Below are 12635 nucleotides of genomic sequence, written 5' to 3'. Positions count from 1 at the left end.
TTGAATGTTTCAGCCCTACACTTTTGCCACCCCTCTCACTACCAGATGCTTACCTTACCATGTGCCTGCAGCCTCCAAAATTTGTTTGCATCTCACTGCAGATCTTCCATGTATAGTAGCTTCATACAAAGGTTCTGAGCGGCCTAAGTCTAGAGAAATTCTCCTAGATCCCCATATAAAGCCAATGCAGTGGAACAAAAACCCAGAGGCAACATACATGATTACACTCTTCTGGCAATAGTTAGACTTCTATTTTCCCAATTGATTATTGTACTCAAATACTCAGCAATACAACAGTTTCATACACTTCCTTAAATAAAGTCAATCTTTTTTTTTTTTATACAAGTTTATTTACTACATAAACAGTGGTTATATTACAGAATGTTAGAGCATGTTATATTCAAATTGATACAAACAAAACACTTGCATGATATTACAATTTTTGGAGTTACCATTCAGAAAAATAAGGTGTACATCATCAGAGGTGCTCACTGTATGCTCCAATATTTTATGCATGGCCCGGGCGACAGGACGTGCAGTTGTCAGGAATTCTAACAAACTGGACAGCCATTTGTTTTCTGCGTTACACAGGAGCAATCAGGAGAAAACAGGAAACAGCCAAGCACTCTGCACTGCAACACGCCACCTTAACAGCTAACCAGCATTACTCAACTGCTACACAACTGCGCCTAGTGCACAAAAAATACACAAGAGAAAAGATTAGAGTTGTGGTCAAATAAAAATACTCCCTTGCAAACATTGTTACATCAGCATTTGATACAAAATACAATAGCTTTCAGGCATTATCTATTAAAATGCATTTTACATACAGGAAACATTTCAAAATGAATTAAATGATTACTGATGCTTTATATCCAAGCATAGGCATTTACAGTTCAGTAAAACTGTCAATACCATCTAGCAACCCCCACTGGAGTTGAAAGATACCTTTTAACAAGTTCTTTTTTTAAAGCAAAACAAAAAAAACTTTATTAAACAAGTTACAAGGAATTTGAATAAGAACAAAATGGCACATATAAAGTCTGCCAGACAAGGCGCAAGTGAAAAATGATAAAACTTAAACGAAAAATACAAATAACCACCTTTTCGGAAGGCTGTTGCTTGCTCCATGAGTATTCACAAGGGCTGCTGAGCTACTGAGTGATCATCCTAGACGTATCCAGAGTGTTGCATTCTTTCAGCTGACACTGGTGGCACAGAGAATAGAAGACAATGAATATTACATTTGACAGTAGTCAAACTCAAACACATGAGATGGAAATCTTAAAGACACTTAATGTTGATGGGGGGGTTTGGGGGGCGGCAAGCAAGTGTTTACCACCAGGATGTGATCAATCTATACTGTGGTGAATCAAGAGGCGTTTATCTGATAACTTCTTCACATGAACATTTGTGCATGTGCATTGAGGGCTTTAATGGGACTTTAAGTAAAGCCTGTGTTACAGCTGAAAAGACCAAACAGTTAATGTACTAAAGACACACTATCCTTGAAAAGAGGTAGTCCTAAGATTAACAGTGTGATATCAGCAAGTCAGTCTAAAAACAGTATCAGAAGGTGGAGCTACATAGCAGTGTATGTTAAAATCTGCATAGGCCAAGAAAGTAGTTGTAACTAGAAAGTGTTATGCATTTCTACATAGTACTATAATCCTTTTAGCTGCTTAGGGGCCTATTTATAAAAGTCTGGACAAATCCAGGAAGATTCAGCTTCCTGAATATGCCCCAATCCATTGGTACCATTGTTTATTAACAAGTGAAAAGTAAAATTGCCTCAGTTAACCTAAAATAAAAAGGTTTCTGGCTTTGCAAATCTTCTGATCTAGGCAAATCCTTGTTTCCAATGGGCAGCTATCCAACTCAGTAGTTAGAATAGTAGCACGCAAACTGGGAAATACCAATGGCAGACAAATACGTGTGAAAGATCACATTTGCCCTTTATAAAATAATGACCCTTAAAGGCTTATTTTGACCCTAATGAATAGGAAAGTAGCAAACAGAAATTTAGCAGCAAGTCTGACAGAATCCAGGATAGTGCATCTTTAACAACAGACACAAACCTGCTCCATTATACGCCCACAGAAACTGCTCCCTGGAGGATCAGGAAAAACCACTTAATATCTGCAATACAGCTCACTACTCCTTAAGCAACTGGAGCCCGCAGCTTTGAGGGGAAAATGCAGATACTGGTTTAAACAATCAAATGACACCCCAAAACAAATAAAAACCCCACAATCCCCAGCATTTTAAACTGCATCAAAATATATACAAACCTCTCAGCAACAGTGATTTAGTGAGATAAGAGAACAACAAGGTTTGTTTTATATACTAGGCTCAACAACCTGTACTTAACCCCTCAATTACATCCTGGGCACCTGCTTATGGAAAGCATTACCTTAGTCTAAGATGATACTGCTCCTTCTTCTTCAGGAGACTTTGGAGGTGATGGGGACCGGGACCTGGATCTGGATTTTGATTTGGAGGTCTTTGGTGGAGGAGAAACCTTTGATCTAGACCTGGAGCGAGAGCGAGATCTGGACACAGAGGAGGACCTCCGAACAGAACGCGGTTTAGAACTAGAGCGAGATCTGGTTCTCGAACGAGACTTTGATCGGCTATAACGTGACCGGCTGCGTGACCTGGATCGGCTCTTGCTTCTGGATCTGCTATACCGTCGTCTCCTTGGGCTGAAAAGCAAAAATATTTTCAGTAAGTGCAAAACTGAATGCATATCCTCATTTGACAATCCCACAAATTCCTGTTTAAGACAGATCTTCACCCAAAAAGGAGAAATTCCACTTCAAGACGACCTCCCCCCCCCCCCCCCCCCCACCCCCAGTTATCTTGCAAACCTGGCCTGTTAGTGGGTCCTGAGGACAAGAGTTGAGAACCACTGCTTTACAGGGTAGTTGGAGGTCTTAGAATTTGGGTGGGAGGAGGTCCAAGTAGAGAGTTAAGATTTTACTTAACTTTAAATGTAATTGTTTTTGAAAGCAGCTGGGTTAAGTTCTGCTGCAAGATTCAAATACACATTCATCCTGAACTTTCCAACCACAAGTATTTCTTAAACACAATATGTTCTACATATACCGGTACCTTGTATTCTAGGGATTGGGGCCTTTGCAATGTTTATGCGCAGCTAATAAAAAGTCATTCAAATATGAACTGCTACACAATAGTTCTGCAGGGAAATTGCTATACTAATATTGCATAGCAAGTACCTCAGTTTCTCATTAAGCCTACAGGGCTTAACGAAAAAGAAACTCACAACCATTTCAAAAGCCAGGCATACAAGCTTATCCATTCCAGTGTGGCTGCATTATACTTTAGAGTACACAGCCTGCCTGTCCCCCTGCAGTCTCCACCCCCACCTCTCCATGCCCTTTATGCAGCCGAGTACAAAGATCACTTAAAGCATTTACAATTTTATATACACACGCACTCTTTTCTATTTTAAACTGAATGGGTTGTTTCAGAAATGTCAGGTAGTCACAGTAGAGACAAAGGGGTGTAGGAATGAGGGCTCATTTGTAATATCCATCTGCTCTCCAGTGAACACCAGTTTTTGCACCACACTGACTGCATTTTACAAGTCGTTAATAAAATGTACTATTTACCCATTGCCTAGCCAGTAGGAAAAAAAAAAAAAAAAAAGCGTGCAGGCAATGGCCATATGAAGCCCTGCATTGTCCTTTGCATAATGCTGCAGAAGGAACTCTGGGATGAAGGCATGACTGAGAAGTCATGTGATCAGGTTCTCTGCCGGGGATGCATCGAAAAGCGTCTCCCATCAGATCGTGCCCACCCTGTACTGCGCTTGCGCAGTATGGAGGACAAGGACATTCCAAAAGTCTCAGAAGATGAACGGCACCTGCGCTGCGAATCCAGGTTCAAGCGCCACCATCCAAGTAGACAGAGTTAGATTAAAAATAGCCAAGCAAAGCGAGGCCGTGCCCGAAGCGTGGCGAGCCCTGTTACTATGTGCTACCGTATGTCCACTTGGATGGTGGGGCTTAAACCTGGACTCGGTGCGCAGGCACTGTTCTTCAGAGACTTTCGGAGTCTCCTCCGCCGTGCAGTACAAGGCGGACACTCTGATGGTCGGACACTTTGACAGAACGCCGACACTCGTTTCTCATTACTTAAAATTGAGCTTTCTTACTTTGCAGTCTGTAAGCAATACTAGACTTGGAAAAACCTATCCATGTGCTTTATAAATGTCCATTTTTAAGCAGTACAGCATATCTAACCCCCCCCCCCCCGTAATACACTAGAGCTTACCAGTTATTGGCTTTTTGGATTATTTTTCTCAGGCGCCCCCCCCTATTTACATAATCAGCCAGTAGTAGATTGTTTGCTGCATTCCAAGGTGGCAAAGCACCATCTCTGTACCCAGCTACACTCTTACAGCTACATACAAATTGGTTGATAAGCTGCACTTAGAACTATCACACAGGCATGGATTTACTAAAGGCAAAAAGACTGCACTTTGCAAGTGCAGTGTCACTTATTTTCTCCAGACTTTAGTGAAAAGGATAAAAGTTTTACTTTGCAAAGAAAGCCCAAGCAGGTGCAAGGAAATAATAAAAAAAAATTGTTTGTACAAGATTGGATAGAAATCAGCAGCGCTTTATTAACTATTCTCTGAGGAAAATGAGTGCAACTGCAGTTGCACAGTGAACAGTATTTGTATTTAGTAGACACCCCACACTGTCCGCATCCAGGGTCAGTCAGGCTCTAACTGCAGTTAGAGGCCCCAAGTGCTTGCATGCAAACCGTGACAGCACTTTACTTTCACTGGGGGATCCTGCCAATAACCTTTCCTGTTCCACAGTGATAATGCTTAATTACTGTACTGCACCCATGCTGAGACAGCACTGTTGCCCTAGGACAGGAATGGATTTTTTGCACCCGACACAAGAAAATGTGTTTCTGTATTTCCTTATATCTGTATATTTAACAGAAAAAAAAAAAAAAAAATTATATATATATATATATATATATATATATATATATATATATATATATATATATATATATATATATATATATATATATATATATATATATATATATATATATATATATATATATAGAAGATTTAATTACAATTTCAAGTATTATGCAAAGCAAAACTCTTTGGATTTGAAGAAAGTAGCGAGTAATTAGAACACCCGTCAAGTTTTTATTGCAGATCCCTCCCTACTCTAAAACAATAGATTACCCTATATATGCTGTAACCATCTTTCTACTGTAGTAGAAGTGGTGGGCTTTTATTCCTGGGGTCACAATTAAAAATAGAACTATAGAAAACACTGGCAGCCAGTGGAATTGTGTATGCCTGTCAACTGGATGATCAGGGCACAAGCACAGTGTACAGAGCTGATCAGAGCCACTCTTCTGTACCTTGTGAGCGCTGCGATTCACATCTGATAATGTTCACCCACCACAATATAGGAAGTAGTATAAGAATGAAGGTACAGCAGCAGATTCACTAAAGAGTTGTGACTAAAGGCATTTATCTCTATACTACTGTATCTGTATATTACCCCCCCCCCCCCACTATGTGACCTGTACATTAAAAGGGGTGGAAAGGTAAATATTTTTTCACCTTAATGCATTAAGGTGAAAAAACATCTGACAGTCCCTGCACCCCCCCCCCCCCGTTTTACTTACCTCACCCCTCGAAAGTCCCACGCTCGTCCCCCGACGTCCTTTCCACCGTTCAGCCTGGCCACTGATTGCCTGGAGTGGATGGATAGCAGCGCAGCCATAGGCTCGCGCTGCTGTCAATCACATCCACTGATGCGGAGCGCCAGGGCTGTGTGATACAGCGAGCGGCTATAGCCGCCGGCTGTATCATGGGAGCGCGCCCGCAGATGCTTCTCACCACGCGAGCTCCCTCGCATGAACGCGAGAAGCACCTGCAGAAGGAAGCCGAGACATCCGCCGTGGGACCCCAGAAGAGCAGGTTCGGGGCCACTCTGTGCAAAACGAGCTGCACAGTGGAGGTAGTTATAACATGTTTTTTTTTTAATTCTCTTTACAATCCCTTTAACCTCATCACCCCCATCCTCTGTATGACTTATACATCGATGAGTGGCTGTATCTAGTGCAGCATTAATAAGCTCCATGTTTTAATCCCTCCGAATAACCAGTTGACTTTGCTGGGCTCTAATATAGTAACCCTAAAGCGATGAGATCACATTACTTCCGGTTCACCCGAAAGCAGACGGCACCACTAAGAAGGAACCCCCACCCCCCCCCCCCCCCCACACATTTGATCACAATCTTGATGATCACTCCATAAAAAAGTACCAGTTTCAAAGATTTGTACATTCCTTGAGACAGAAAAATAAAAAAGTGCCACCCCCATCCCCCTACACAAACAGCGATTGCCCCACACTTGTGAAGTAACGCTGCGACCATCAGTTTATGGGGAATATAGTACCAGACCTCTTAAAGCGGTTATCTGTAAAAGCCATTAGCCTAGGTTCACATTGGAGCAATTTGTTATACTATTTAAGAGATCAAATCGCATGACAAGTCGCAGCCTATTGGCAGCAATGGCACCTTTCTAATCGGTGCGACACCAACTTTACGGTGCCGAACCGATTTGTAAAAGTAGTTCCTGCACTACATTTGCCGATTTCAGGTGCAACTTTAATAGACTTCTGTGTGGAGCACATGCAATCACGCTGACCTTGAAAATTTGAAATCTCGCTACTTCACGTGAAGTAGTGCGATTTCAAAGTAGCATCAATGTGAAGCAGGGCCAGTTCAGACCACATTCAGGCCAGTGCGTTTTCTGCATCAAAACACATGAAGTGGGTTATATGGTTTTCAATAGCACAGTTCACACCAGTGCTTTCCAGAGAAAAAAAAATAAATGAGTACATATTTCTTGCACTGGAATGCTGTAAAAAATGCATCAAATTCACTGGAACATGTTCTTATTCAAAGTTAGAGGGGGGAGCACATTGAGGAAAGTATCCAGACTACGTTTCTATGGTGTGCACTAGCCCTTAAAGAGGAAGTAAAGGCTATTTAGACCCCTTTCACACCACATAGCATGGGCGGTAAAACGCTGCTATTTTTACCGCCGTTTTAGCGGCGGATATGAGGCGCATTTCGGCCGCTATTACCCACGGCAATGCACCGCATTAACGGCATTTTGCCGGAAGTATTAGAGCGCTGCCCCATTGATTTCAATGGGGAGCAGCGGTAAACAACGCTCCAAAGAAGCTGCTGGCAGGACTTTTCCCTGATGTCCTGCCAGCGCACCGCCGTAGTGTGAAACCCAGAGGGCTTTCACACTACAAACAGTGCAGCTTTTTAAGGGCGGATTGCAGGAGCCATTTCTAACGCTATAGCACCTGCAAAACGCCCTGGCGTGAAAAGGGTCTAAAAAAAAAAAAAAAAAAAAAAAAAGCACCCTGCAAGGCAAAGGCATAATGAGCTAGTATGCATAGCATACTAGCTCATTGTGAATAATTTACCTGAGAACGAAGCTGTGATTTGCCGGAGCCGCGATGACATCACTCCTGCGTATGGGAGCCGACACGAGCGGCATATCGCAGCAATCTGTGGCCTGCTCGGTGTGCCGTAGACAGTAGTACCTGTCTTTTTGTAAATATCTCCTAAACAGTGTAGGTTTAGGAGACATTTCTTGGACCTACAGGTAAGCCTTAATCTAGGCTTACCTGTAGGTGAAAGCGGTTTGTAACGGTTACAACCACTTTAAAGAGTCACCTAGATCAGTGGTCATCAACCCTGTCCCTCCTGGCCCATTAACAGGCCAGGTTTTATTACCTTGGGGAGATGCAGACTAGAATACTGCAATCACTGAGCAGCAAAAGATATCACCTGTGATGTATTTCAGTTATCTTACAAACCTGGCCTGTTGGTGAGCCCTGAGGACAGGGTTGATGACCACAGACCTAGATAGTAAAATGTACACCCTTTGTCGCTGTTGCACGAGCCATTTTAAAAGCGTAGCTTGATATTTACATCTTTTACAAAAAAAAAAAAGAAAGAAATTGTTTGCAATAAAGTATTTTCTTTGTTACTAAATGCGTTAGCAAGGAGAGGAGCGCTGGGGCACAAGAATCAATGACTCCACCATCTTCTAGACTGTAAGCTGTAATAAGGAGGGCCCTGTGATCCCTCCTGTATTGATTTGTATTGTACGTGTACCGTCTGCCATCATGTGGTAAAGCACTGCACAAACTGTTGGCACTATATAAATCATGTATACTAATAATAATCTATGTGCAAAAAAAGTGATGCACGTTGCTGTGCTCCTGCTCATTAGTTGCCTCGCCTTCATAAAATGTGTAAATGCAATGCAAGAATCTCCTCCAGGGCCAGAATGTACCGCCAGACTCTAGGATACAATAAATGCGGATTGCCTGCATAGCACACAATGGGAGCCCTATACTAAAAAAGGAGCCCCATAGGGGACAGAGCACATTGGATTCCTGGCGGTCGGCGCCATCTTGGCTCACATGGGCCGTAGACGGGATGAAGTACAAAGCCCGGGCCCTTGCACTACCTCAGCCCTCTCTATAGGTGGCGCTGCGCCCCTTCCCTATCTATCGACCCAGCACTCACCTCCTGCTCCGGCGCCCGTAGTCCCCGTACCTTCTGGGCGGGGGTCCCCGGCGTCCATGAAGAGAATCTGGAGGTCGACCATACCTCGCCATCTGCACTCGGAGCTCCCGGCCGTCCAGCACGGCCCCGTCCATGGCGTCCATCGCATCCTCGGCATCCCTCTTGTCGTGGAAGCGCACAAAAGCGAAGCCTCGGCTCTCCTTAGTGTAGCGGTCTCGGGGGATATAGACATCGCCCACACGGCCATACTTCTCGAACACTCGTCTCAATGTCTCCGGGGTGGTTCGGTATGTCAGGTTGTCTACTTTAAGGGACGTCATATCTTCAACGTCCGGCGGAGGCCGCCCGTAACTCATAGCGGCTAGGCTGCCGGGAAACGGCACGATGGCTGAGGCTCGTAAGCGCCGGGAAGAAACAGCGTTCCGCCTTGTGCGGACTTCTCTCAGTTATAGCTTGTGGGAGGCCGAACCCCGCCGACTACACTTCCTTATTACCGCCTCTTTGCCACATAAAATGGCGGCGGCTGGAAGAATAGACTTCCCGCCCCTCATTACAGCCAATCACGGCTTCGGAGGTGAGCGTGTGCTGGCGTCTCATTGGTTGGTTACGTCATTGGCGCCTAAATGACTGCCTCCCCCAGATAAGATGGCGGACGGTGGTGTTCCGGTGTTGAAAATCCCGCCATAGAAGTGGACGTGTGCCAGCAAGGGCTGAGGGTGTCATGGTGCACACGGACAGTACTGAAATAAACGTGTGAAAGGCTGCAGAAAAATCACTATAGGATGAAGTGTTAAAACCAAATACCAGAAAGATGTATAAAACACAGCCTTGTAATCAGTATAAATAAAGTGACACTAAGACCGCTTTAACACTGCAGATGCCGACCATTAGCACTAAAATGGCACTTTTAACCCTAAAGAAGGGATTGAAAATGTCTGTGTTGCATTGCTTCTGAATCCCTTTCAGGCCCTTTTAGAGCGCTCCAAAACTGCCCCAAAGATGTTGCTTGCAGGACTTTTCCGTAAGCACACCGCCCACGTGTGAAAAGAAACTGAGATGAAGGGGAAGCGTTTTTCAGACGCTATTTAGAAGCTATTTCTTGAGCTAAAACACCTCAGTGTGAAGGGTCTAAAAAACTGTCCCTTATTCTGCAGAAGTAATTCATACACATCTTCTACCTATGGGCCCTGTTTTTTATTACATTTTTGCCTAGGCCTTGTTTACATTTGCTTTGCTGTTTGAAACTCAAACTACGCTCTTCAGACAGCAATAGACAGGCGGTGAGGAGGTGTCATATCCCCTCGCTGCCTGTTTTAACCCCCTAAATACAGACAACTGTGTTGCAGCTAAGCCCCATCCACTTGAATGGGTCACACTTGGAAGGTAGTACCACCCGCCAAAGGCAACAAGAGTTATAATTCCATCCATGAAGCAGAAGTTCCGTCCACGGTCTGTGTACAGCCCTGGCTGCTGCCTCAGCAGGAAAAGGGCGAGCGGTTGAGGGCTGCTAAAAACGCAGGTTTTTTACGTGGAGTACACACTATAAGAAAATTGGGCGAAAAATTGTCAGATTTTCCTTGTTGTTTCACAGCAAATCAGAAACCGATGAATGAAAATTCTCATACGACAAAGGCTTTTTTATTTTGTTGTTTATTGTTTCTGATCATGCGCAGTCTTTCTTTTCTGATTTTTCCTGTACGAAAATGGTACACATTAAACGAAAATCATTTATTCTGTTCACATGCAAGAAAAATTTTGGAGTTTGTCCCTTCGGGAATTTTCGTACAAAAATTTCGTATGCGGCTGTCGAATGTTGTGTACACACTGTACAAAAATCGTACGAAAGTTCTTTGAACGAAAATGTTCACCCCATTTTCTTATAGTGTGCACGAGTGTAAACCCGTGAATAAAAATAAACAAACCCCTGTAAGACAAAGGCATAGTAAGCTAGTATGCATCACATACTAGCTCATTATGAAATACCTTAAATCAAAGCTTTTGCAGCGGCCCTGCACACCGCTGTGACCGGCAACATGTCTCCCGGAGTTGTCTCCTGGTTTGCGGGCTTCGGCGTTGTGATTGGCTGGAGCCGCGATGACGCCACATGCGCACGGGATCTGCCGGTCATGGCACGCTTCTGAAGAAACGCCACAAGCGAGCCGTTTCTTCAGTGGGCATGCGTATATGGTAAATATCTCCTAAATTTTGCAGGTTTAGGAGATATTTACCATACCTTCAGGTAAGCCTTATTATAGGCTTACCTGTAGGTACAAGTGGTGTAACAGGGTTTACAACCACTTTGACCTGTAATCGCAAACGAAAACAAGCCTAAAGGCCCTTTTCACATGGGCGCCTCCGTAAAGCGAGATCCACTTGCTCAGCGGGGGATCTCTCCACTGATCCCCGCTGAGCAGGCGGATGACTGGTCTGTGTCCGCTCCGCAATGCAGAATGGGCACGGACACAGCACAGTCTGGTCAATGAGGCAATCTAATTGAAATGGACTGCCTATCCGTTTCCATTTGATCCGATCCACCAGACGAATGGGAAATTGGTCCCCCATCCGCCTGTTTTTATCAGATTGGATGGCAGCAGACATGTGTCCACTGAGGTGTGCCCCTCCATAGAAGAGACTGGAGGGTCCAATCAGGTCCACCTGAAAAACTGACAGGAGGACCTGTTTGAAGGGGGCCTTACTGTGTTTTTCTGCCTCCTAACTTCCTCCAAAAGCTTCCAAACCTCACCTTTTCCCCTCTCACTTTCATTTGTATGGAACAAACAGTGTACTGCTCTATGTACACTATGAATCCCATAGTTCATCTCAGGAGCGAGCAAAATAGGGTGGCTATGTTCTTATATAGAGTGGTAACCACTCATGAAAATGTAGCCACCCCCTAACAGAGATGTGCAGAGACATTGTATTTTTGGGCCGAGAAGTCCCCCTTTTTCCCCCCTCCCCCAAAGCTTCCTTGAATGCCCACGTCATGGATCCCAGAAGCCTTTGAGAAGTTATATCATTAATTTGTATGCACTGTGCAACCTCATCAGGAGGCCAGTTCCTAGGATTGGAAGACACATCCGACTTCCTTATGACATCACAAAGAAGATGGTGGCACTGGACCAGACAGTGCGGTGGTTGACAGCAGAAAAGAACTGGATCTGCTTGGTGGGAGAGAACCCCTCCAGCAGGGTGAAAACTAACCCACCAAGGAAGTTAAGTTCCCCTCAGCAGGAAACTAAACCCTTTAATTTAACTGTTTCCAAGAACAGTTACATCCAAGACATTCGGTGAATGAGAACTGTAAAGCCCTCAAATGGCTGCTGTCATAACTGATCACATGTGCAGCACCATGACACGTAGATATCAACCAGAAGCTAAGATTGCAGCTTGGCTGTAAGGATAGGAGGGTTTCTTCTGTTGAATGGCCACATTGGAAAACATTAATCAATCAACGGCTGCAGCCACTGATCAGTGTATACTGACACACGGAGAGTCCCCACTGTCAATATGCACAGGAGCGATCATGCACTGTGTGCCCCCATAGCAACCAGTATTCTATGGTGGCACACAGAGAAGAGGAGGATCATTGCCACTTTGTGCAAATCCATTGCACAAAGCAGGTGAATATAACATGTTCATTGTTTTAATTTATTTTGCCTTGAGGAACACTTTAATCCTAATGGCACCCCACGCACTAGAAACCACACTGGACTATGTGGTTTCTCTGCAGCTGTGTTTTTAGAAAAGGTGCAGGAACCTTTTCCCTGCAGGTACAGCAGCCCATTCCCACGCAAACGCAGGCCACATGACATGCATAGGTGTGAACCTAGCTTTAGCCTTGGTTAACGCTATGAGTCACATAGGAACTGCATCACATTTCTGTGCAACGCACATACTATTCAGTGCCGTGCGATCTGAGCCCATTTATTTTGAATGGGCTCAAATTGCACCACATTACACCAAAATTGTGCATGCACCAATTTTGGGAACGTGTGGCAACCAGA

The 12635-nt window shown here is 44.2% G+C and overlaps 1 protein-coding gene across 3 annotated transcripts; it reads right to left on the bottom strand.

Annotated features, from left to right (window-relative positions):
• Positions 1 to 327: 327 nt before the first annotated feature.
• SRSF2 (serine and arginine rich splicing factor 2) lies at positions 328 to 9144 on the bottom strand. Of its 3 annotated transcripts, XR_013263516.1 has the most exons (4): positions 8632 to 9142; positions 2414 to 2705; positions 1104 to 1208; positions 328 to 689 (listed from the first exon to the last, which is right to left on the bottom strand). XR_013263516.1 is itself a non-coding variant. In XM_077459282.1 (3 exons), the coding sequence occupies exons 1-2, from the start codon at positions 8985 to 8987 to the stop codon at positions 2420 to 2422; spliced, it is 612 nt and encodes a 203-aa protein (XP_077315408.1). In that variant the 5' UTR covers positions 8988 to 9144; the 3' UTR covers positions 328 to 1208; positions 2414 to 2419. The 3 variants fall into 3 exon arrangements, 2 of the variants coding, with proteins under 2 accessions (XP_077315408.1, XP_077315406.1); XM_077459282.1 differs by having other exon boundaries at positions 328 to 1208; positions 8662 to 9144; XM_077459280.1 differs by having other exon boundaries at positions 328 to 1208.
• Between the last annotated feature and the right edge of the window lie 3491 nt (positions 9145 to 12635).

The sequence above is a fragment of the Lithobates pipiens genome, unplaced genomic scaffold, assembly GCF_037356315.1.
Source record: "Lithobates pipiens isolate NorthernLeopardFrog02 unplaced genomic scaffold, aLitPip1_a1.2 Scaffold_28, whole genome shotgun sequence".
NCBI lineage: Eukaryota > Metazoa > Chordata > Amphibia > Anura > Ranidae > Lithobates > Lithobates pipiens.
The sequence above is the reverse complement of the archived record's forward strand: the minus strand, read 5'-3'. Positions and strand labels throughout refer to the sequence as shown.

Excerpts from the sequence above, each read along its gene's own strand:
- SRSF2 (XM_077459280.1), bottom strand. The coding sequence starts at position 8,987 with ATGAGTTACGGGCGGCCTCCGCCGGACGTTGAAGATATGACGTCCCTT. Across the intron at positions 2,706-8,631 it reads TACGGGCGCCGGAGCAGGAG|CCCAAGGAGACGACGGTATA; the intron begins GTGAGTGCTGGG and ends TTTGCTTTTCAG.